This window comes from Nesoenas mayeri (genome assembly GCF_963082525.1).
Source record: "Nesoenas mayeri genome assembly, chromosome: W".
Classification (NCBI taxonomy): Eukaryota; Metazoa; Chordata; class Aves; order Columbiformes; family Columbidae; genus Nesoenas; species Nesoenas mayeri.
Genome location: NC_137553.1, coordinates 16,164,497 through 16,191,058, shown reverse-complemented (window position 1 = coordinate 16,191,058; position 26,562 = coordinate 16,164,497). Strand labels below are relative to the sequence as shown.

Genomic DNA, 26,562 nt, shown 5'->3' with positions numbered 1-26,562 from the left:
CCCTGAGGGTGGTGAGACCCTGTCCCAGGTTGCCCAGAGAGGTGGTAGATGCCTCATCCCTGGAGACATCCCAGGCCAGGCCGGACGGGGCTCTGAGCAACCTGATCTGGGTGAAGATGTCCCTGCTCATGGCAGGGGTTGGACTGGGTGAGCTTGGAAGGTCCCTTCCAACCCAAACCATTCTATGATTCCAAGGGTGACAGAGGAGAATGTCTTCCCAAGGACGTGGTGGGAACACACATGGACAGGTAGAAGTTCAGGGTCTCACACCCACCCCTCTTGGAGTGCCACAGTGTTGGGACTACACACACTATAGGGTCCTTCCAACTAAAGGAAAACTATTTTTAGTTCAATTTATAAATGCTTAGGCAAACAGATTTGTTATTTAAACTCTTTTTTTTTTTTTTTTTTTTTTTTTTTACCAATACCCTTATTTGAAGGTAAAAGCAAACAAGCTGTGCGTTCTTTCAGCCTTGGTATTATGCTGCTTTTCTCCTGGTGTTGGAAGAGCTTCCAGATCTTTGCGTACAACATCCAGAATTTTGGTGGTGTTTCCAAGCATTATAATGACACATGTAAGAAATGATAATTACATGAGCTATGTTGACCTTGGTGAAGTGTGATAGACTTCCAAGATATAACTCCTTGGCTGTTCTTCCTCATCTAGAAGAGGACATAGTGCCCAGCTGCCTGTGGCCAGCGAAGCCACAAAAATCTATCATGAGTAGCTCCAAGAGCTGCAGTCATACATGAGGTTGTGTTTGAGGTGGAATTCCTTCGCTACTCAACCATCCTGCCATTCCTGTCTGAAGTGGAAGTAGATAGCCTTATTTGGTTTCCTGCTTGCCATGTCTTTTCGTGGTAGGATTTGCATACAAGCCAGAACTCAAATTTATTCTGCCAGTGTTCATCTTGTGAGAGTCATCGGTTCAGGAGCTGATGGCCATGCCCTCCTTCTGGGAAATCTAAGGTAGCTTTCCTGATGTGAGGTTGGATCAAAAGGGAAAATTGATGACCTAGTGGTCACCTAGAGTAGCTTGCAATTTGGATGGAGTAATCCAGGCATCTTTTACAGGCAGTTTTCCAAAGGTACTTGGTTATTTAGTGCCCTTGCTATGCTGCTCATGACCTGGTGAGAAGGACCAGTGAAGTTCATGAGCAGATAATCCAGCTCAGGATGGTTAGAAACAAGTTAGATGGGGACAGGTAAGGGATGGGAGCAGGACTTGGTGACATTCTTTAAGTCCACTGTCAAGTCTGGGCAAGTCGCTGCTCCTTGATGAGAACAATCCTGTTTCTGGAGAAATCAACAGCAAATCTTCATCTTCTGTGTCCAGGTTTCCAATCTTCTGCTCATCTCTTTTGTCCATATCTCCAAGTCTTGCCTGTACTGCCTGTTAGGAGTGGTTGCCTCCTTGTGACAAGAGGAGTTTTGCTCTGCCAGATCTGCACACATGCCCACAGCCACTGAGGTCCTAGCATGGGTAGATGCAATTGGAATAAAGTGAAGTATGAAAGGGCATGGAAGGCAAAAAAAAGAAGTCACAGAGGTGACCTCCAGCCCTTTAGAAGCTGTGTGGCCTCTTGGATGATTCCCCGTTGGGTGCTGCGCTTTGCTATGGGGGAAAACATGGTGATTTCACAGATTTTGTGTTGCCACGTCTCTTCGTCCCCTACATGTCCACCAAAAGGCTTTTCAGAGCTTAATGTGTGCAGAGAGCTGCATCCAGGAGCCAGGTTCAAGGAGGCTCCTGCCTTGGGAGATGAGGACTATCATAGAATCAGAATAGTTTGGGTTGGAAGGGACCTTCAAAGCTCAGCTAGTCCAACCTCCTGCCATGAGCAGGGACGTCTTCATCCAGATCAGGTTTCTCCTGGAGCTTTAAGGATTCTCTCCAGGTTGGGAGCCATGTACAGTAGGAACAGTCATCAGCCTCGTCTTACGTGTGCCTCATCTCACTGGTTAGGATCGTTTCCCTCCCCATGGAAACCATCAGGAATTTCCGTTATTTCCTTTCCTGAGGCTTTGTTTGGGTGGGGATTTCTGGAAGGTATTTCACAGGCAGGTATTATTAAAGAAAGGCATGCTTCTCCTGGAGGCTAGACAAGGCTTCTTTAAAGCCAAGCCTTTTGCGTGGTGGTGGCAAAACAGAAACCGTTTGTTGCCTGGTTTGATGGAGGTTGGGGAAAGGGGGGAGCTAATCAGCTGGGAATCATCCCAGTTAAATGCCGCACACTGGGATTAAAGCCCTTATCCAGCAAATCCTTGAAATACGTGCTTAATTTTAAGTTCCCCTGACTTCAATCTGTTTACTCTTGTGCTTAACTTTAAGCATGTGCCTAAGTGCTTGGCTGACCAGGGGCCAAGACAAATAGTACACTTAGGAGTAGATTCCGCATAAAATAAATGCTTTTTTTTTAAATGGACTGAAGTCCCGTGGGATAGAGGATGTTCTAGCAGGTCTGGGATGATGGAAGGAGACGATGCTACAAACCTGTGGTGAATCCCAGCTCCGCAAGGTGATTCAGTGTTGGGTACCACGGACCTTATGGAGAGCATCCTACCAGTGTAGTCTCTAAAATTTCAGCGTCTGTATAATATTTCACTGTTCCGAAGGCGTCAGACTCACCGGTAGCCTTGCTTATACCACCAACGTAATATTGGAAAGAAAAAAATAATAATTTTTTTCCTCTTAATTGGGAGAGAGGGAAGTTTTAGCCGACGAAAATAGCCTTGATGTCATCAGAAAAGGAAGAGGAGCAGATTATATGAGCTGACTAATAAATCTTCATAGGAATTTGCGTGGCTGCATTAACACAACAAAAAGGACTCCTGTCTTAGCATAAGCTTTTATAATGGCTTTATCTTCTTCTTTCCTGTTCCAAGCTAAATCCTGAGAGCTTGGAATTTAATTTAATTTAATCCCTCTTTTGCTCATCCAGCCTGGACTTCTTAGAATGCCAAAGTTTGCATTTTTTTTCTTTATATTTATCTATGAATGACAACATTAAAAGCTAATAACTACAGCCACGGCATGAAAATAAAAAGCCACCATCAGAAAACAAGATCTGTGGGTTTTTGTTTTTTTTTTTTTTTTTTCAAAAACACCACTACCAGGGGTTAAGGGAAATGTGCAGCTGGAACAAATACAGCACTCATCTGACTTCCTCAATAACTCTGCTCGGGGAGCAGGCAGTTGCCAGATAAAGGAAGCGTGGTTAGCCATCGAGTCTTTGAATGCAGCTCTGTTTCCCCCTCAAAACCATGGAATTTATATTAACCTCCAGCTTTTCTTAGTTGGTGGGAATTTTTTTTTTTTGTGCATGAGGAAGAGCTTTACTTTTGTTACTTTACTTTGTTGGGAGAGTGGAGGAGATGGTTCTGCTCCTCGCACGGTGTTCTTGCTGGTGAATGGCCATGGATGATTAATTTTTGGCATCAATAAGGGGAGAAAGGCTGAGTCTGCCAAGCACAGAGACGCAGGTGTCTGATGACTTGGTTTGGGAAGGGCAGATTTGAGCCATCCCGGCTCACCGGGTTGTCTCCTATCCCCCTATGCTGGGCTCTGGGGAGGCCCAACCTCAAATCCTGAGGTCAGTTTTAGGCCCCTCACACCAAGAAAGCCCTTGAGGTGCTGGAGCAAGTTTAGAGAAGGGAATGGAGCTGGGGAAGTGGCTGGAGCACAAGTGTGATGGGAGCAGCTGAGGGATCTAGGGGGTTCAGCCTGGAGAACAGGAACTGAGGGGAGACCTTCTCGCTCTCTGCAACTGCCTGAAAGGAGGTTGAAGCCAGGGAGGGTCAGGCTCTGCTCCCAAGGAACAAGCGCCAGAATGAGAGGAAACGGCCTCAAGTTGCACCAGGGGAGGTTGAGGTTGGATCTTGGGAACAATTTCTTCCCGGAAAGGGCTGTTGGGCATTGGAACAGGCTGGCCAGGGCAGTGGTGGAATCACCATCCCTGGAGGGGTTGAACAGATGCAGAGATGAGGTTTTTAGGGACATGGGTTAGTGCCAGGGTTGGGTTAGCTGTTGGACTCGATGATCTTGAGGGCCTCTTCCAACCAAAATGACTATGATTCTATAATTCTGTGATTCTACATACAGTGGGCAAACAGCAATATGCCAGTGAGGATATCTCAAACCACTTTTGGTAAGGTACTTGGCCATGTAATTTAACCTCTAGTTAGATCATTAGGAGGACTATGCGGGTGAGCATGGAGTGTAGCATGGGAGAACTCATTTAGTGTCCCAAGGCTGTTGTATGGTCCCTGTGTGACTTCAGAGCCACCATGAAGGTGTCATTGTTGGCATTTAGTGCCTGAGTTAGGTTATGGTTGGACTTGATGATCCTGAGGGTCTCTTCCAACCAAAATGGTTCTATGATTCTATGATCTGTAGGATGCTTACAGCTGCAGTGCTGACAGCGGTGGGCAGGGATCCTGGACGGAGAAGGGAACCAGCTGAATGGACATGGGGGATTTGCTGTTTGCCATAATTCCCATTTCTCTTTGGTCATGAGCAGTTTGACAGCCGCTTCTGAGTTGCTCATAATACATTAATCATTAATCTATGTTTTTTCCATCATGCCTCTTTCTTCTCATTGGTCATACCATGCTTGGTGACCACTATCTTAGACCCTTCCCAAATTCTGGAGCTGAGCCCATCACATGTTCACAACCCTGCCAGCAAGGAGGGCACCAAGGAAAGAAGAAAAGAGCTAAAAAAGCCCAAGCAAGGAGAGACAATGTGATTTGAGACATCCCAGTAAGCAAAGTCTTCAGTGCTGGTTGCTTGGCACATGAAAATATCCAGGAGTTTAGTTGTTTTGTTGAGTTTTGATGCAGGTTCTTCTTTGACCCTGCTTGGTTTTGATGAAATACCTGAAGGTTCGTCCTCTTGGCCAATGTGAAATGAAGTGAAGGGGCTTCACCCAGCTCCTGGCAGTCAGCACAGAAGCAGCTTTAACACATGATGTTTGAATGATGTCTGGAGAACGTGCAGTTTCCTTCTGTCTTTGACATTGTCATTGTTGATGTTCAGCATTTCCAAGACACAGGAGAGCAGATATGGATGTCTTGCTGCCTGTCCTGTAGTAACTTTTGTATAAAACCCAGTTTCTCAGGATTTTTTTTTTTTTTGGTGGAAATGCCAGATCCGTTTCCAAATGTCACATTTGGAAATTGCTGTAAAGCAGCTACAAACTTGCTTTTCTTTCTTGTCCTCATTTTATTGTTCAAAGTAGTCCACGGCTCCCTGAGGTCTGCAAAGCACCTCTGAAAAACCACCAGCATAATGAATATATGGTGTGATATGTTTAATACTCTGTGGCAAGTGTGTAACATTTTCTGTGCTTGTCCCTGCTTTAAAACCCATCACAGCAGGAGGAATTTTAATCCTCGATGCATAAAAGGAAAATCCTGAGAGGGCGCAGACAGACACTCAAGAAACAGCTTCTTCCACCCAGGTGCTGGTAGCCTGGGAAGGAGAAAGTCGAGGCCTTGTGTTGCACAGCCCACACTCCTGCAAAGGAATGGCACTTTTTGAAGGGAAGAATGAGGGTTTTATGGGATTTAATTGACATTTACACTTCGGAGTATTTTCTAAGCTGGGGTGGCTGCAACATGGGATCCTTGCTTGCTCTCTGTGAGCTGAGCTAGACAAAGCAGAGACTTCGGAAAGGAGAAAAACTATTTATTTGTGGTATAGGCCTGGGGAAAATGTGTTGGCTGCATCTTCAGCCAACTGCAAACAGGAATATCTGTTGTGGGAAAGTGTTTCTAGCACAATATGAAGGACTTGGAGAAGGAAAGGATGGTGATATTCTGCACAGCTTGCTTCAGCCATGAAGGTCTACGAGGAAGGTCTACCGCTGGACCAAGAGGGCCAGCCACCACCATGACCCCATTGAAGGTGATGGCAAAATTCCCTTGGACTTTGGTGATGCAACATATGGATCACAATTATAGGGATCACAGCAAAAAATGCTCATTGACTTAGAATCATAGAATAATTTCAGTTGGAAGAGACCCTGGGGATCACTGAGTCCAACCATAACCTAACCTAACTCTAGCACTAAACCACATCCCTGAGAACCTCGTCTAAACACCTTTTAAACCCCTCCAGGGATGGTGACTCCACGACTTCCCTGGGCAGCTTGTTCCAATGCCCGACAGCCCTTTCTGTGGAGAATTTTTTCCTAATATCCAACCTCAACCTCCCCTGGCACAACTTGAGGCCATTTCCTCTTGTCCTATCACTTGCTACTTGGGAGAAGAGGCCAACACCCTCCATGCTACAAACTCCTTTGAGGTAGTTGTAGACTTATTAACTATTGCCTGTGGTCATAGGGTGTTGCCAAACTTTGTACACTTGGAAGGTTCCCAACAGGAAGCGCCAAGGGCTGAGCGGTGAGAATGTTCTCCTAGCACCTCTGAGTCCATCCACGTTGAAAGAAAAGAGAAGCCACCTCTTGTTTGTAAGATTATAAAGTTATCACTAGACAAATAAGGCGTTTCATCGCTGTCGGACTGTCCCAGCTCCTATGGGCTGGAGCTCCTTTGGGATGAAACTCTGGTCCACCCAAGAGGAGAAGATTTGTGGGGGCTTGGTTCTGGGGGATTGCACAGACAACCATGAAAAACATGAAATCTTTTATTAATAATAAGGGTGAAATGAAAATAAACTTGGATACAGCCCTTACCTCCTACTAAGAGTGATGCTGAGATTCGAGTTGGGCACACCTGGCACGAGGAGGCTGCACCGACACTGGGATTGCACAGAGGTTCAACAGACCCTCCAGCTCAGAAGGTGACCTTGTCCAAAACTCCCTGATGTCCTATGGGGTCTGTTGATATGTCACCTTAAAAATTCATCAGGGAGGTCCCTATTCTGCTTTCAGCTCGCTTTCTCGCAACACCATCCACTACGATGGCAAGACGCAGTTCTTAGGGGCATGGTTTAGAAGTAGGCTTGGTGGTGTTGGGTTAACGGTTGGACTCAATGATCTTAAAGGTCTTTTCAAATCTAAATTATTCTGTGATTCTATAATGGGGAGGTGTTGAGGGTGAACAATGAACAAAGGGTCCTCCTGCTATCTCATCTGCCCACGTCATCTCGTCTGGAGGGACACGGTCAGATGGCACATGGAGGTTCACAACTGGGGGGCGTTGGGCTTTGAAGGGTACAAGAGACAGGGAAAACTAGACTGGGGAATTTGAAAAATATAGGGGAAAAATATGCTTTAAAGAAATTTGAGGTCCCAGAGGGACTGAAATATCTCAAGTTACAAATATTCCCATAACAACCTCATAACACTTGAAGTCCCAGCTAAAGCAATTCCTCATGCACCCCCAAATTAGCACAAAGCCAAGAAAAATGTAGGAGAAGCTTTTCAGAGCAGCTCAGCCCTTTCTCAGGATCATCTCGGTCTACCTGGGCAGACCACAAAAGAAATAACTGGTGTGGTACCTCCTGGTGGCAAGTGATGCGGATGGTATTTATTCCCAGTATTAGCTCAAAAAGGCTCCCTTTTCCAAGGGAAAGCAAACCCAGGTCACCAACACTGTTTATTTTAATGATTCTTTAAATATTCTGCATTTAAGGACTCCAAGCAGTAGTATGATTATATCTATATTTGCTGGATAAATTTATTTATTTATGGATGGGCCTCTTGACTGCTGACAGTAAGGTTTGTTTTTAAGCCTGACTGGGGTAGAGGAAACATATACAAATAAACAACAAACCTGAACAACACTAAAATAACATCAGTTAAAACAATTAGAGTTAACTTCCACTCATGAAGTATTGTTCCCATTTTGCTATAGCATGGGAAAAAAATTCCGTTTCCTACGTCAGCTCGTCACCGATTTTGGATTCGTGGATTCTTCTAACTGTCATGGTTTCTCTTATATCACCCCCATACACTCTCTCTCTGTACGGTCTCGCTTCCGCGTACGGTTCTTTTTCCTGTACGATCTCATTTCTCCCCGTACGGGCCACCAATTAAATCTGTCAAGGTTTAAGGCAAGGCAGCAATAAAATGTGGCAGATGCTCCCTGTTATCCCCTCACTTCTCGCCACCCCTTTCCTTTAGATCGGAAAGATGATAGGAAAGAAAAGAGGAAAAGAAGAGAGACTTAGACTTCAAGTTGGAGAGTTTTAAAGGGTTTTACTAATGCTACTAATAAATAGAGAATATATATACAAAATATACAAAACCAACCTCAGATGCTCGATGTGGAGTTAGTGTCACTCCAGCAGCAGCGGAGCTGGGTGTGGGGAGTTGGCGTGGCTCTAGCAGGTGCAGGCCAGGCCCCCGGAAGTCATGGACGGGATTTCACAGCAAACCAAAACCTGGTTGCAGGGATGCAGGGCCTGAGGCCTGTGGATCACAGGCAGACAGGCAGGGTCCTCTCTAGATGCCAGCCATGGTCGAAGAGAGAGTGACCCTCATGATCACCCTCCTATATAGGGGGTATGACGATTATGGGATGGAATACTTCCGTTGGTCAGTTCTAGTCACCTGTTCCATCCACCCCTCCTTAAACACGCCCCTCTCACAATGGAACATGGGAAAACTTATCAGTCTTTCTTGGCTATCATAGTAATAAATCTAAACACGAGCTTCTTCAGCATTCCGTTGGTCTCTTATCAGCACCGAGTACAGCATCCAAGGAAAAATATGCAGGCTAAAACTCAGAAAAGTACAGCCACCTAGAAGAACTTAGCTGAAAGAAAAATCACTAAAAGAGAACTGGTCTTGTTTTTAACAAAACCAGGACAGTAACAAAAGATTTCTTTTGTCTGTTATTTATATTCTTCCTATGGCACCGTGTGTCCGTGTCGGTCTGTCTGAAGGACCGTGTTTCAATGCAGCAGCATTTCCAGCCTCTCCCCATCTCAGTGGCTTCACCAGGGCTTGGTGGCACTAGTTGGGCTTTTCTGCTTGCCCGTCCTGGTTGTCCTGAAGTGCACGTGTGCGTTTGCAGAGGCAGTTCCTCCTTGGAGATTGTCCTGGATTTTAAAGTTTTATTATATCTGCATTATGTATAATTCAGGAGCTTAGGGGCTGAGAGTTAAAAATAAGCCCTGGAAAACTTGCTGTCAGTATTCATAAGGCATTGAGGAAGGTTCAGGGTATGTTTTGCTTGGGATACTTTGCCTAATTATTCAAATGCTTTAATTGCATTTGCATCCTTCACCCTGCATGGGGAGTTTTTGCCGCTCTCTGTGTCTTTTGTTTCATCCCAGAGGCTGTTGAGGGACGAGGTGGGACAGCTTAGCTGCCACCAAGTCTTTAATGCCACCAAGTATTTAATGTCATTTTAAATGCTGTCTTCCCTCTCACTAGGTGTCCGTTCTGCCAGGAGCCGATAGCAAACTCCAAGAAAAGGTGGTTGGAATATAAGGGTCTAAATGAAACTTCTTTGGGTCTGGGACTGCAAGTGCAGAGTCCATAATTCATTAATTCCACCAGGCAGGGCTCCAGACTTGGGGAAGAGCGGCTGGAAAGCTGCCTGGGGGAAAAGGACCTGGGGGTGTTGATGACAGCAGCTGAACATGAGCCAGCATGTGCCCAGATGGCCAAACCTCGAATCCTGGGGTCAGTTTTGGGCCCCTGATGCCAAGAAAGCTCTTGAGGTGCTGGAGCGAGTTCAGAGAAGGAAACAGATCTGGGGAAGGAGCTGGAGCACAAGTGTGATGGGAGCGGCTGAGGGACCTGGGGGGTTCAGCCTGGAGAACAGGAGGCTGAGGGGAGACAGGGACACAAAGAAACGGCCTCAAGTTGTTTCAGGGGAGGTTGAGGTTCAAAATTGGGAACAATTTCTTCCCGGAAAGGGCTGTCGGGCATTGGAATGGGCTGCCCAGGGCAGTGGTGGAGTCACCATCCCTGGAGGGGTTGAACAGATGCAGAGATGAGGTTCTCAGGGACATGGGTTATTGGCAAGGTTGGGTTAATGGTTGGACTTGATGATCTTGAGGGTCTCTTCCAACCACGATGATTCTATAATTCTACTTTATGATTAAAACACCCACCATTTTGTGTGAGGGGACGTATAAACCAGCATTAATGCTCAACAAGTGAAAATCCAGGAGGCTGCGTCCTTGGGGCAACATGGGAGGGCAGAGGGATATTCCCTATAGGGAAATGTTTTTAATGATAACTGAAGAGTGGTGTTTAGCTGTGACAGTCCTGATCACTGTCACAGATATCCCTCCTCTGTGCTCCCACCATTTTTTTGGGAAAAGAGTCTTTTCTGAAGTGCTCATCACTGAGGCATGTGTGCTGCAGCTACACGTCCAGCCTTTGCTGCCCATCTACAATTTCTGGTGTGCAAGATGCAAAGATGCAGTTAATTGGGAAATCCTCCAAACCGGGATACCTCCCAAGAAACAGCTTCCCATGCCTCCCATTTGAGGCCTGTGTCATGCCATGATTCATCATCAAGCACATCCTACTATCAAGGTCCCACAGAACATCTGCCATGGGGGCTTGTTGGATCAGTGGTGGCAAAGCCAGAGGAGTTTTGTTCCTTTTCCAGCTCCTGGGTGGCTGGAAACTAAGTCCTTCCTGCCAACCGTATAGTTTAATTCAGCCCTGACACCATGTCACGGAGGGACCCCAAAGTCAGTTTTAGGGGGCAAAACAAGTTCCAAAACAGACTTTATTCTGGCCAGAAAAGTGCAGCCAACAAACCGACCAAAACAGGGTTTATACAATTAGTTAGCACTCCGATAACATAAGATAAAGGTTTGGATATCAGTTGAGGAGATTATTGGGGTGCAGCAAATGAGAATAATGAGGATCCACAGCATGCATGCATGCACTCACAAGAAACAAAGCCAGAACCCTCTGACTCCAGGATACTACACTTGCCTGGTCGGCAAAGACTACAGTAGATTATCACTCACCCAAACGAGGAGGTGAGGCACTTCTAGTCCCAGGAAGTTTCCTTAGATGGCGTTCCCGCCTAAGAGGAGGGCTCCGGCACAGACCCGCTGCTCCAAGAAGACCACACAAAGGGAATCTTCAGTGGGGACCCCGTTTTATAGTCTGATCAGATCTGTCTGTGGGCATTCCAGAAGTTTCTCGGCTTCTCTGGGCCCCTCCTCCTCTGCTAACGACCCTGTCCAACCTACTCCAGGTCCCACAGAAGAGCCATTAACTGCCCCATTGAAGGAGAGGGGGATGTACAACTGCCACAGCAGTTCTCAGAGGGGGAAAGTGCAACTGCCATAGCAGTTCTCAGAGGGGGGAAGAGTGCAACTACCACACGCTGATTATTGAGGTTGAAGAAAGTATCTCCTTGGAGGTGGCCAGGACCTACGTGTGCTTTGTTGTGGGTGAGGAGTGATGGGAGAGCCACAACCGTGAAGTGCTGTAAGGATTTCCCTGCTTTTTATCTTGGGCGACAAATATGTTTTAAAATCATCGCACTTTCTATTCCATTAACATTGAGCACCGATTGATTCATTGTACAGAAACAACTATTTTTATAAGCACCTTCCAGGAAAAATAAAGAGCTTGCAATTTGAAGGAACAAATTTATCATTTAAATTTTAACAGAGCAGAAATCATTTCCAGGCGTCTTCCTGACATTGTTGGTATTCTTCCATGGCTTCAAAAGCAGATCAAGGCTTTGGTTTGTGCCTCAGCCCTCTCCTTTCAAGAGGTAGAAAATTCCCCTTGTGTAAGAGAGGAGAAGTAGGTGGCAGGACAACACTGCGGGGGGGTCCTGGAAGGGGAAGAGGCAATGGCAAGTGGCCTCCAAGGAGATGGTTCTACTGGAAGTGCCTACAGGGTTTATGTGTGTCAATAAATCATAGAATCCTAGAATAGTTTGGGTTGGAAGGGACCTTCCAAGCTCATCCAGTCTAACCCCTGCCATGAGCAGGGACACCTTCACCCAGATCAGGTTGCTCAGAGCCCCGTCCAGCCTGGCCTGGGATGTCTCCAGGGATGGTTCATCCACCACCTCTCTGGGCAACCTGGGCCAGGCTCTCACCACCCTCAGGGGCAACAATTTCTTCCTCATGTCCAGCCTGAATCTCCTTCCTTTAGTTTCAAACAATCACCCCTTGTCCTTTCGCAACAGTCCCTGCTAAAAGTCCATCTCCTTATATTTATACATACACATATAACCAATAAAAATACATATATAACCAAGTTGTCTCAGCATTTTGTCTTGAAAAATGTTTTTCTCAGTGGGACTTTATGCTTGTTCCCATGAGCATCTCATGGGCAAGTCAAGAGGTTGGGACGGCAATGGCACGCGTCCTCTTCAGGCCAGGTAATTTTTGTGCTGGAAAGATCACTAAGAAAATTCATTCATGCATCTTCTGCTTGACCGTGACGGGCTGGGAGTGTTTCTGTTGCATGGGGAACATCTATGGAAGAGGCTGGATGAGTGTCGAGTGAAGACGTCACTCTATGTAGTGGGGTTTCACATCTGAAAGTCAGGCTGCGTTAAGACATCAATACCATGGGGATGTAGCCATGAACCCAAACGTCTCATAGCTCCTCGAGTCTTTGTGAAACACTCATGAATTTGGCCACCTCGTGCAACTTGAGAAGTGCAGAAATGGAGGAGAAGGAGGGAGGGTGCAGGTTGGTTTCAAATAGGCCCATCTTTTTATAAGGAAGTTGTTGTCAGACGTGTTCAGTTTTGGGCCACTCACCCCAAGAAAGCCCTTGAGGTACTGGAGCGAGTTCAGAGAAGGAAACAGAGCTGGGGAAGGGGCTGGAGCACAAGTGTGATGTAAGCAGCTGAGGGACCTGGGGGGTTCAGCCTGGAGAACAGGAGGTTGAGGGGAGACCTGATCTCTGCAACTGCCTGAAAGGAGCTTGGAGCATGGAGGGTGTTGGCCTCTTCTCCCAAGGAACAAGTGATAGGATAAGAGGAAATGGCCTCAAGTTGTGCCAGGGGAGGTTGAGGTTGGATCTTGGGAACAATTTCTTCCAGGAAAGGGCTGTCAGGCATTGGAACAGGCTGCCCAGGGCAGTGGTGGAGTCACCATCCCTGGAGGGGTTTAAAAGACATATAGATGAGGTTCTCAGGGACATCGTTTAGTGCTAGAGTTAGGTTAATGGTTGGACCTGATGATCTTGAGGGCCTCTTCCAAGCAAAATGATTATATGCCAAAGGAGACCCTGGGGTTTGCTACCTACAGGTGGTCACAGAAGGACCACCAGCAGCCACAAGTCTTGCCTCATTTCTGCTTATCTCCTTGTGATTTACTGTCGCCAGTAAAAGGACCAAAGCTGGTGCGTCTTTCTTCATCTTCAGCTGATCCTGCTGCAGAGGAGGGATAAGAAAAATTATGGCAAAGCTCCTGATCATAGTACGGTAGCTCTAAAATAACCATGTCCCTGTTCCTCATGTCCCTTCCAGGCCAGTATCCCACAGGTTACTGGGCTGGGGTGGCTCAGAAGAGGGATGTTGATGGGGAGGAGCAGGTATCGGTGGGGGGAGAAGCAGAGGCTCTTGCATTGATGCAGATTGCCAACAAGATCTTGAAAGCTTTTTACCTGTTCTTTCATTAAACTTTGAGGTAAATGGTTCTGGGGCAGTGGAGTGGCAGCTTTCTGGGTTCCCTGGGCAGGTGGACGGGGTTGAGGGTTGGACAGACACCTTCATTAGGAAGGGAAAGCACAAAAAGAGTGCATGTGGGTGTCAAACCTGCTCCCATCTGCTGTCTGTTTCCAGAAATTTCAGTAGATGACAGATTTCCCTTGGTATGTGCTAACTGGCTGTATGATAGTCACCTAAGCTTGTGAGATACCACTTTCCATTCTCCAAGAGCTGCTTTCCCCCAAACATGTAAAAATCATAGAATCATAGAATCATTTTGGTTGGAAGAGACCCTCAAGATCATCAGGTCCAACCATTAACCCACCCCTGACACTACCCCATGTCCCTGAGAACCTCATCTCCACATCTGTTCAACCCCTCCAGGGATGGTGACTCCACCACTGCCCTGGGCAGCCCATTCCAATGCCCAACAGCCCTTTCCTGGAAGAAATTGTTCCCAATTTTGAACCTCAACCTCCCCTGGTGCAACTTGAGACCATTTCCTCTTGTCCTATCACTTGCTACTTGGGAGAAGAATGAATATGTCCATCACAATGTAGCTGATCTTTAGGAGACTGGCCTGGAGAGCAGACTGGTCCTGAATGCTCCATCTCTTTCAGAGCTGTTGGCTTTTCTTGTTCCAGCATGCATGTTTATAATTGAAACTTGACATGCATTAGAAGTCCCATGGGCTTCTCAGGTTCTGCTCCAAGCTTCCCACCATGTCAACCGCAGAGTGTTTTGCTCCAAAATTGAAAATGACTCCTATTAATGGTCCTTCCTAAGACCACAGGCTCCTTGTTCTTTGCTTTTCCCACATGCCTCACTTCCAGAACCAGTAGCACTGAAATGTTGGTTTGTTACATTTTTTCTCAAGCCACCTGTGAATAAATATCAAAATAAAACTGATATTGGAGAGACAGTAAATGCAATTTTGCTGCCCACTGAGAAATTGCAAACTTCCATATGAAAACCATGAGCACCTGGGCTTGATGTTGTCCTCTGACCCAAGGAGGAGCAAAAACCACCCCTCTTCTTGTAGACCCATTGCCAAGTGGAGCGTGGCCTTCTGCCTTGTGAGATGTTTCCCTTTGGCTCTGCTCAGGGATTTCAGGTTCATAAAGAGTTTATTCACTGAATAATGAAAGAGCTGCCTTTCAGATCCAAATTGTCCTCAGCAAGCCACCTCTGTTTGACACTGAGGGTGGTGAGAGCCTGGCCCAGGTTGCCCAGAGAGGTGGTGGATGCCCCATCCCTGGAGACATCCCAGGCCAGGCTGGACGGGGCTCTGAGCAACCTGATCTGGGTGAAGATGTCCCTGCTCATGGCAGGGGTTGAACTGGATGAGCTTGGAAGGTCCCTTCCAACCCAAACTATTCTAGGATTCTATGACCGAAGGCACTTCCATTGCCGTCTTGCATGACCCATGGTGGGGAGCAGCCTCCAGACAAACCCAAGAACCATCAAGGTGCTCACCGTGCCCTTGGGACTCCGGTCTGTCCCCACTCGCCCAGCACCTTTGCTCTTCTCCAGCCACTACATCCTTCTTGCAAGTTGCTGGTATTTCCTTTTACATCAGCTTACTGTGCAAAAAAAAAAAAAAGTTGACTTTTCTCCCTTCCAAATTTAGCTCTTCAGGCATTAAAAAAACCCACACAAGAGTAGGGACTGGTGACTGTTTTTTTTCCAAAACATTGTATCATGACTACGACTAAGGAAGGGAACTGCTCAGCTGGAGAAGGGAGGTTCTTGATTTTCCTAATGGGGACACCAAGTTCTCCTCTGTTCAGGCACCATCATGCTCCTTGGATTAGGAACCTTATTCATGTGTAATGAAATCATCTCTCACCCTGATGCTGCTGGTAGAGTCACCATCCCTGGAGGGGTTTAAAAGACGCGGAGACGAGGTTCTTAGGGACATGGGTTAGTGCCAGAGTTAGGTTATGGTCGGACTTGATGATCTTGAAGGTCTCTTCCAAACAGAATGATTCTATGATTCTAAAAGGCAGCTCCTGAGACTGCAATGAATGCTTCATGTTGAGGAAATCGGTGCTTTAGGTCTTTGTGTTCTGCAGAAGTAGTTTAATTTCTCCAGGGTGATTGTATTTCCACTTGTGTCTGCAATGCAGCTTAAATTCATAAAAATACCCTGAGCTTTAGCCTGCTGTGGTCATAAAACATTCGGAAACAAACCTCACTGAGTATTGTACTATTTTTAACCTGACTTCCTAACCTAGCAGAGCTGATGTGATTGGCTTGTGTGCACATCTGCTCCTTCCCTTTTCTCTTTGATACCCATTGGCCAATTTCAAGCAAATTTTCAGAGATGTCATAGATATTAAGCTCCTCCTATGCATTCAATGAACAAGTAGATGAGGAAGATTCAAATCCTAACTAATGAAGAAGGTTCAGTATGATTTTAAGCTATTAGACATCAAAGATTCCACAGAGAATTAACCATGAGGTGTTTGACTACAGGAGAAGCCCAAGTCAGACTTGGTTAACTTGGTGATAATCCAACCACAAGCCCTTGGAAAGCAGGTTGCCAGCTTTCCCTATTTCCAAAAGATGGGCTATATCATAGAATCATAGAATATTTTGGGTTGGAAGGGACCTTCAAAGCTCATCCAGTCCAACCCCTGCCATGAGCAGGGACATCTTCACCCAGATCAGGTTGCTCAGAGCCCTGTGCAGCCTGGCCTGGGATGTCTCCAGGGATGGGGCATCTTGAACATGCTTTCTAAAGCCTGTGCTGAACCGTACGATCATGGTGTGTCCAATTTTCTCTAGAAGTGTTATAAGAGAAAGAGAAAGTTAAAAAGTAAACTATCTTCTCAGGAAACATACTTGAATACTGAAGCCAAAGCAAGGTTCAAATGGGGACATGCAGCAGGACTTACCTGGGGATTTCTTGAGTTCTTCATTGTTTGACATCTCAAAGAGCGAAGGTCTTTGAAGTGGAAGGTTCCAGCTGCCGTGGGAACTGTAGAGTTGCTGCAGTAGCAGGTTCTCCAGGCTCTTTGCAGATGGCCAAGGTGGATGGTCATAATAAACCCAATTTGTCTTGGACTCGGGGATGCCTTCTCTGGTCTACAAGCCTAAATTCATTACCATTCCCAGCAACCTTCCTCCTCGGTTACATCTTCCACCAGAGAAACTCCAAATACTATTATCTCAGTAACCACTACTAAAATTAAATGTCATTTTTAAGGCTCTTCACACAGAGAGGGACTTTTTTTTCTTTAAGCTGGTGTGTTAATGTTGTCATGCCAATGTGACAAAGCTCTGCTCCATGAGATGGTTTCCCACCCAGCCCTTGGCCAGGCTGCTCCCTCATGGCACATCGTGATTCACCAGCAGCGGCTGGAGCTCAGATGCTGAGCTAGATTGCAATGGAAATAAAAGGAGCGACTTTTACGGGGCTTTTATTGCCAGTCAGGGAAGTACAATATTGCATAAATAAAATTGATTATGGTTATGATAGCTCTGTAGTCCCTGGAAAATAAATAACACTTTGCACTTATATAGTGCCTTTCATCCAGGAACCTCAGAGCTCTTTGTTGACATTAATGAAGCCTCGTGATGACCATAGTAGGATGGTAAATACATCATCTCCCTTATCAGATGAACATACCAAGTCAGAGTCTGCACCTTTGGTGGAGAGATGACGAGACAGCAGCTTGAATTACATGCAGCTCTTTCACTGATGTCACTGCTGCAAATTGTGTAATGTCCTGGTCATCGTAGTTGTCTCCAGTAGGTAGATGCCACCTGTCCCTTCCCCAGGGGTGTTATGGGTTGTCAGTGTACAGAATCATAGAATCATTTTGGTTGGAAAAGACCCTCAAGATCATCAAGTCTAACAGTTAACATACCCCTGGCACTACCCCATGACCCTGAGAACCTCATCTCCACGTCTGTTCAACCCCTCCAGGGATGGTGACTCCACCACTGCCCTGGGCAGCCTGTTCCAATGCCCAAAAGCCCTTTCCTGGAAGAAATTGTTCCCAAGATCCAACCTCAACCTCCCCTGGCACAACTTGAGGCCATTTCCTCTTATCCTATCACTTGTTCCTTGGGAGCAGAGCTTGACCCCTCCCCAGCTCCAAGCTCCTTTCAGGCAGTTGCAGAGAGCGAGAAGGTCTCCCCTCAGCCTCCTGTTCTCCAGGCTGAACCCCCCAGGTCCCTCAGCCGCTCCCATCACACTTGTGCTCCAACCCCTCACCAGCTCCATTCCCTTCTCTGAACTCGCTCCAGCACCTCATTGGTTGACCAGCTCATTGTGGTCAGGCTCAGCGAGGTTTTCATTATGTGGTCGTTGAGTTGCTAATGGCATGGGGGCACAACCCCAACCCATCTGCCAGCTATGGCTCATGTTCCCTTACTTCAGTATCCTCAAAATCATAGAATCATGGAATAGTTTGGGTTGAAGGGACCTTCCAAGCTCACCTAGTCCCACCCCTGACATGAGCAGGGACATCTTCACCCAGATCAGGTTGGGATGTCTCCAGGGATGGGGCATCCACCACCTCTCTGGGCTGCTTACAGACATTTTTACAGCTGGGTTTTAGATAAGTACAGACAAAGGAAACAACCCAATGAAAATGAATGGTTTAAGTGCAGCAGTGTGGTTTGTGACGTGAGTGAATTCCCTACAGATGGTGTATCCACCAATATTTGCCCTGTGTGGCTTGTCCCATCCAGAAATCACAGATAAATCCGTTGCCTGCTCATTGCACCAGCCTTGAGCAGGTACAACAGGTCTGTGGATTTCCAGACCCATGTTGATAAAGTCTGAGATGTTGTAAGGATGTTTGGATGGGAACTGTTTCTCTTCTCATGCTCACATGGAGGGTGTCCAGCTCTGTCTCTCTCTGACCCCTTCCATATCCATGTCTCCTGTATCTTGGAGTTGATCTCTGCTTTTCTCTCTGTTTTACAGGGTTACCATCCGTTGCCTCATGAAGCTGAAATTGCACACACCAAAAAACTCTTCAGAAGGAGGAGAAATGACCGGAGGTAGGTGAAGCATCTTTAATTTATTATTTTTTATCTTCTCTTCTTCACTGCACATCTCCCCCTCTGTCTCATGGAGTGTCTTTGCACAATACTGCTGTTTAGCAGCTGCCAGCATTGGGTTAATTGAAAAACCTTTATTTGAGCAGTAACATCCTGAAAATACGGAGTATGTCCATCCCTTTCGTTTGTCTTTTAAATCTGGGGTACATCCTGTATTGAACCAAGAGTATCTTGAGGACCTTCTCTTCCTCTTACTCTAGCATAGCCAGATCCCCCCATTTATATTAGAAGTGGCAGCTGGGAAGGTATTATCTGTAAAATCTTTGAGTCCTTGTGATTTGCTTCCTCTCTTTCTATCGAAAAGCAAAATTTGCTGACTTTCAGGGTTACCTGCAAAGGGGGGGGTGGTTGAGAGGGGCTTGCAGCGAGCATTGGATGCCTAAAAAGGCAGCTGAGTTCCTGCGATTTCAGTCCATTGGAGTTAATTGAATTGGGTCAATTGGATATTTAATTGTGCCACTTGCGTATTTAATTATATGGGGGCATCTAGAGTCCTTGGTAGGAACCATGACTATGGTTAAATGTGAAAATAAGAGGGGAATAAGGGAGCTTGGTTTCTGCCTGCGTGTTCTGCTGTGGCTGAGAAAACACAACTGGGGCAGTAAAGCTTTACTAAAAGCAGGAGTTTGCAAGGATAATGTTACTGAACAGGATAAAAAATGGCCAACTTTCTCCTAGAGTGATCTGAAATCTGTGTCTGAGCTGTGATGCCTCGAGGGGGGATTTTTGGGGGAGTCCTACAGACACTTGTAATAGGAGTTACAGTGTGTCCTCAAATCTCCCCATCGCTTCTCGACTCGCAAACAGCTGTGACGCAGTTAACTCTCTGCTCGGTTTGGTTTTCCTAAATTTTACCAAGCATCCTAAAAACAGCTGCAAAGAGTTTGCTCAAGCATCCTAAAAACATTCTTCTGTGGACAAGGCTTTTGTCAGCAGCAAACTCTATTTTCTTTCTTCTTTGGGACTCCCTCCTTTTTTCCCCGTGCGCTGTTTAATAGGCAATTTCATTTTGTGATTTAGGAAAAAAAAAAAAAAAAAATAGGGCTTGTTTCAGCTGAGTTGATCACCAAAACATGGTTAAAACCAAGCTGAAGCCTGCTTCACTGCTTCTTTTTCTTTCTAGTCCCTTCAGATAAATCAGCAGCAGACAGAACATGTTCAGCCCCCAGGGCATCCCTGTCTCCAACCAGGAGAGACAGCAAAAAAAAAAAAACCTGCCTTGAGCTGGGCTTCGAAGAACTCAGGGTAAGATAAAGCCCAGATCAAGTAGCAATGGGATAATATCCCAGGAGGAGAGACAGAAACAGTAAAACCCAAGGGAATGGCAGGAAGATGCCAGGAGAGGTCTGGGTTGGACCTTAGGAGAAGGTTCTTCACCCAGAGGGTGGTGGAGCACTGGAACAGGATGATTCTTGTGGGTTCCTTCCAACTCAGGACATTCTATTGTTCTGTGATTCTATAACCCAGTTGATACGACATCACGTGGGAGGAGTTGTGAGACTGATCCCTAAGCAGTAAGGAATTTAATAAAATAGAAGAGCAGAAGGGATGCAGTTCTGCCCAAGTCCTCCACGGACACAGACAGCCATGGTGGTGTCCACACTTACACAGAAAAACATAATTATTTTAGTAACAAAAACATAAGAAGCCCAGGTTGAGGGAGCTGGAGTGAACCCTCAGTCTCTTAAATAACTATTTAAGTGGAAAAAGCATGTTCCTATCCCCTAGACTTCATCTGGGGAGCTCAGCACCCTACCTGTCCCTGCGCCATATGGTTTGATGGACTTTCAGGGACTGCTTGGCTCTGTGGTGTTTTTGGTACCAGGAGGGGAGTTTTAGTCCTTCTAGCACTGCTTGAGATGCCCCCAGGGAGCACTCTCTCCTTAAAATTGATTTCTAGCAGCAAGTGAGGTCTCAGAATGGTTATTTTATGAGAAAAACATGGTAGAAATAGGGGGAGAAAAGAGCAGAAATAGGGAAGGGAAAGGGAATAGCGGAAAAGAACCACAGAAAGTTAGGGATTGGAAGGGACCTCGAAAGATCACCTAGTCCAATCACAGAATCGACTGGGTTGGAAAAGACCTCAGAGATCATTGAGTCCAACCCTTGGTCCAACTCTAGGCCATTTACTAGATCATGGCACTAAGTGCCATGTCCAATCTCAGTTTAAAAACCTCCAGGGACAGCGAGTCCAGCACCACCCTGGGCAGGCCATTCCAATGCCTGACCACTCTCTCTGTAAAGAATTTCTTTCTAATATCCAGCCTAAATATCCCCTGGCAGAGTTTAAGCCCATGCCTCCTTGTCCTGTCTGACTGCTCTCCAGCCACTCTGCGCCCAGCCTGTAGCACTGCAGGGGGTTGTTGTGACCAAAGTGCAGCACCCGGCACTTGGCCTTATTGAACTTCATCCCATTGGAATCAGCCCATTTTTCCAGTCTATCCAGATCCCTCTGCAGAGCCCTCCTGCCTCCCAGCAGGTCGACACTCCCTCCCAACTTGGTGTCATCAGCAAATTTGCTGATGATGGTCTCAATCCCCTCATCTAAATCGACAATAAAGATGTTAAACAGGACTGGACCCAACACTGACCCCTGGGGAACACCACTAAAGACTGGCCGCCAGCTAGATGCAGCCCCATTCACCAATCCCCCTGCCAGAGCAGGAACACCTAGATGAGGTTACACAGGAAGGCGTCCAGGCAGGTCTTGAATGCCTCCAGAGAAGGAGACTCCACAACCTCCCTGGGCAGCCTGTTCCAGTGTTCTGTCACCCTCACTGAGAAGAAGTTTTTTCTCAAATTTAAGTGGAAGCTTTTGTGTTCCAGGTTGTACCCATTACCCCTTGCCCTATCATTGGTTGTCACCAAGAAGAACCTGGCTCCATCCTCATGACACTCACCCTTTATATATCTGTAAATATTAATGAAGTCACCGCTCAGTCTCCTCCAACCTAAAGAGAGCCAGCTCCCTCAGCCTTTCCTCGTAAGGGAGATGCTTCACTCCCTTAATCATCTTTGTTGCCCTACGCTGGACTCTCTCCAGCAGTTCCTTGTCCTTCTTGAACTGAGGTGCCCAGAACTGGACACAGTATTCCAGATGTGGTCTCACCAGAGCAGAGTAGAGGAGAAGGAGAACCTCTCTCAATCTACTAACCACCCCCCTTCTAATACACCCCAGGATGCCATTGGCCTTCCTGGCCACAAGGGCACAGTGCTGGCTCATGGTCATCCTGCTGTCCACCAGGACCCCCAGGTCCCTTCCCCCTACACGGCTCTCTAATAGGTCATTCCCCAACTTATACTGGAACCTGGGGTTGTTCCTACCCAGATGTAGGACTCTACACTTGCCCTTGTTATATTTCATTAAAGTTTTTCCTGCCCAACTCTCCAGCCTGTCCAGGTCTCTGGATGGCAGCACAGCCTTCTGGCGTATCAGCCACTCCTCCCAGCTTGGTGTCATCAGCAAACTTGCTGATAGTACACTCGATTCCGTCATCCAAATCATTGATGAATATATCGAATAATACAGGCCCCAGTACTGATCCTTGAGGCATTCCACTAGATACAGGCATCCAACTAGACTCCGCCCCATTGACCATAACTCTCTGGCTTCTTCCCTTCAGCCAGTTCACAGTCCACCTCACCACCTGATCATCCAGACTGCACTCCCTCAGTTTAGCTGTGAGAATGTTGTGGGAGACTGTGTCAAATGCCTTACTCAAGTCAAGGTAGACCACGTCCACCACTCTGCCATCATCTATCCATCTTGTTATGTCCTCATAAAAGTCAATGAGGTTGGTCAAGCTCGACTTCCCCTTGGTGAAGCCATGTTGACTGCCCATAACGACCCTCTTATCCCTGATATGCCTTGAGATGGCACCAAGGATAAGTCATTCCATCACTTTCCCAGGGATGGAGGTGAGCCTGACCGGTCTATAGTTACCTGGGTCCTCCTTCTTGCCCTTTTTGAAGAATGGAGTGACATTTGCTTTCCTCCAGTCCTCAGGCACCTCTCCCATTACCCAAGACTTGGCAAAGATGATGGAGAGCAGTCCAGCAATGACCTCAGCCAGCTCCCTCAGCACCCACGGGTGCATCCCATTCGGACCCAAGGATTTATGGATGTCCAGATTGCCTAACTGCTCCCTAACCCAGTCCTCATCAACCCAGGTAAACTCCTCTATTGTCCTGCCTTCCCCTGGGGCCTCAGCAGTATGGGGCTCCTCTGGCAGAGTAGACAGAGATAAAGAAGACGTTCAGTAATTCTGCCTTCTCTGTGTCTTCTGTCACCAGGGCACCCACCTCGTTCATCAGTGGGCCTACACTGCCTCTGGTGTTAGTTTTATCTGCCACGTATTGGAAAAAGCTCTTCCTGTTGTCCTTGACCCCTCTCACCAGGTGTAATTCTAAGGAGGCCTTAGCTTTCCTAGTTGCCTCCCTACACCATCTGACAACAGCCTTATATTCTTCCCAAGTGGCCAGCCCCTCCTTCCATGATCTATAAACTCTTCTCTTCCACTTGAGCTTACCCAGCAGTTCCCTGTTTAACCACGCAGGTCTCCTGGCTCCCTTCCTTAATTTCCTATGTGTCAGGATGCTCTGATCTTGTGCCCGGTAGAAACAGTCCCTGAACGCTAACCAACTATCTTGGGCCCCTTTTCCTTCAAGCAGCCTTGCCCATGGGATTTCCCCCAGCAATTGCCTGAAAAGGCCTAAGTTTGCCTTGCTGAAGTCCAGGGTTACAGTTCTGCTTGCTATCCTGCTCCTACCACATGAGATCCTGAACTCCACCATCTCATGGTCGCTGCAACCAAGGCAGCCCTCAACCTTTACCACTTCAACCAGACCCTCCTTGTTAGTGAGGATGAGGTCCAGCAGTGCACCTCTTCTAGTTGGCTCCTCCACCCTTTGCATCAGGAAGTTATCATCAAGGCACTGGAGGAACCTCCTAGACTGTGGCTGGCTGGCTGAGGAGTCCTTCCAACAAACATCAGGGAAGTTAAAATCCCCCACCACAACCAGGGCCTGTGATTGTGAGGCTGCTCCCAGCTGTCTGTAGAAGGCCTCATCAACTTCCTCACCCTGATCTGGTGGCCTATAATAGATGCCCACAGTAGTATCACCCTTGCCAGCCTGCCCCTTAACTTTCACCCACAGATTCTCAACTCGCTGCTCATCCGTGCCTATATTCAATACATTGTAGTTGCTCTCTCATGTAAAAAGCAACTTCACCACCTCGCCTGGGTGGCCTGTCTTTCCTGAAAAGGACATAGCCATCCATGACCACATTCCAGTCATGTGTGCTGTCCCACCATGTCTCTATAATTGCCACCAGATCATAATCTCCTGCCCTAACACAGGTTTCTAACTCCTCCTGCTTATTCCCCATGCTGCCCGCATTGGTGTACAGGCATTTCAGAGAGCGAGCTGAGCACTTCGATTTCACCTCAGGGGTATGGGGGACCTCCCAGCCCTCATGAACTCCAGAGTGCTGCCCTACTGATGCAAGCCCAGCTACCACCCCATCCCCCTTCAAATCTAGTTTAAAGCTATCCAAATGAGACCTGCTAATTCCTGTCCCATCATCCTTTTGCCCCTGCAAGATAAACCTTTCCCACGTATCACTGTTTGGACTGGTGTCTTGTAAAACCAGCCGTTATCAAAGTACCCAAAGCCCTGCCTGTAGCACCAGTCCTGTAGCCAATTGTTTAGGGACTGGATTTTTCTATTCCCTCCCACATCATCACTCAAAACTGGAAGGACGGAAGAGAAAATCACGTGAGCCCCAGCTGCTTTTACCATCCATCCCAAGGCCTCGAAATCTTTTTTCATTCCCATCAGACTGCAGGATGCAGCTTCCTCCCCATCTGTCTGGAAGATCAGCAGTGGGTAGTAGTCCGTCGGGTGCACCAGGTTGGGGAGCATCCTGGTGATGTCCCTGATCCGGGCTCCAGGTAGACTGCACACTTCCCTATGATGAGGGTCAACTCTGCAGATTGGGCCCTCCATCCCTCTCAGAAGGGAATTGCCTACTACAATTACCCTTCTTTCTTTCTTTCTTATCTGAGGCAGTCCTGAGGCATGGAGTCAACTGCCTCTTTCTATGTGACCTCCTAAGTGGGCCTTGCACCACATCCTCACCTACCTCCTCTTCAAGATCCAGGGCCTCAAACCTATTACGGAGGGGCACCTGAGGAAGCAAAGCAGGTAGGGAGGGGGGTTGCCCACGGCCCCGAACTGGAACCTGCTTCCAACCCTCATCATCTTTTCTATTCCCTACCTCTGCCCGACAGTGAAGGGGCTGTCTCAGGTCTTCTCCCTCTGCCCAACAGGGCAAGGGGTTCTTCACCTTTTGGGGAGTATCCCCCTGGAGCCTCTCTGAGTGGCACACTAGGGAGTTACTCCACCAGTCAATTTCCTTTTCACACTCCCTGATGGTCCTCAGCATCTCAATCTCCTCCTTAAGCTTCGCAACCATGTAGAGCAGATCTTGCACCTGCTCACACCTCACACAGGTGAGATGCTGGCCATCATCATCCAGCAGCAGCAGGCTCTGTCACTCCCTGCAGTCAGAAACCTGAATAGCCACGGTTCAGGGCAGACTGTCTGAGTTGCTACAGTCTTCTTCAGACAAGCTCTCTTTCTGGTCGAGACCATGGTCAGCAACAGTATGAAACACTGGCAATAGGTGAGAGTCTAACTAGTAAAAGGTGACAACCTCTACACCCTAGTGCACGAGTTACCACACCTGCTGCTGCAGCACAGCATGGGTGCTACTCACCCGTGTCACAACCCGATTGCCCCTTCCAGCACCTGGTGGGCAGCTCCCTGAGGCTTTTTCAAGACGAGGGGCGGGGGAGTGATTGCCCACTCCACGTGAGCTGCTCTTGCCAGGAGCTGCCAGGTCTCTCAAGAACCTAAGTGCCCGATTGAGAGGAAAAAAAAAAGAAAAACCCAAAAAAGGCTTCTCTGTACCTCGAAGATTTTGCTTAATTGGGACCTGCTGAGCTGCCTCCGATCAGCTGATCTCAGGAACTGGAAAAGAAAATGGAATGGGGAAAAAAAAATGGGAATAAGAAAAAAAGCCCCACGGTATTGGAGCACAAGCAGTTTACAAATCTGTTCACACTTAATTGCAGCACTGTTATCTTAATGTTCCAGGCATCATTCCGGGGGAGGAGGGGGGGGAAGCTTCATTTCAGAGCTGGTGGAGCCACAAAGGGAGTATGACCATCCCTCAGGATGAGATTTTGTGGTCAGCAAAACCATTGGGAGTTACGGGCTTTTTGTTTTAAACCTCATCTGGGTATGGAATGACCCAAAATTGCAAGACCATGGAGAGAGCGATGTTTGGGAGAGGCTGAACAGGGCCGTTTGGTGGTGCAGGGGTTGGGAAGAAACTCTGAATGCCCAAACCCAAGACAAGAAAAGCTGGTTTCTTAGAAAGGAGTTGGCAGCGGCCAAGGGTGGGAATAGAGTTGACATGTGATGGATTTGCAAGGAACATAGAATCGTGGAATTGTGGAATGGTTTGGGTTGAAGGGATCTTCAAAGCTCACCCAGTCCAACCCCTGCCATGAGCAGGGACATCTTCACCCAGATCAGGTTGCTCAGAGCCCCGTCCAGCCCGACCTGGGATGTCTCCAGGGATGGGGCATCCACCACTTCTCTGGGCAACCTGGGACACGGTCTCACTGCCTTCAGCGTCAAAAATTTTTTCCTCATGTCCAGCCTGAATCTCCCCTCCTTTCATTTAAAACCATCACCCCTTTTCCTATTGCAACAGGCCCTGCTAAAATGTCTGTCCCCAACGATGCATAGGTCCAGCTCTGGTCTTATAAACGATACTGGTTCCCTCCCAGAGCACGTGCAGGCTCCGCTCCCCTCTCTGATGAGGCCATGTCTTGGGCCAG

The 26,562-nt window shown here is 47.3% G+C and overlaps 1 protein-coding gene across 2 annotated transcripts in view; it reads left to right on the top strand.

The window, feature by feature from the left end:
* LOC308051452 (CBP80/20-dependent translation initiation factor-like) overlaps nt 1-26,562 on the top strand; it is a gene marked incomplete at its 3' end in the record, with an annotated part of 136,249 nt that overhangs the window by 48,786 nt on the left and 60,901 nt on the right. For both annotated transcript variants that reach the window (XM_080361889.1, XM_080361888.1), the window contains one exon: nt 18,513-18,589. In XM_080361889.1, coding sequence (XP_080218015.1) covers nt 18,513-18,589 — 77 coding nt within the window. The remainder of the gene's footprint in view (nt 1-18,512; nt 18,590-26,562) is intronic.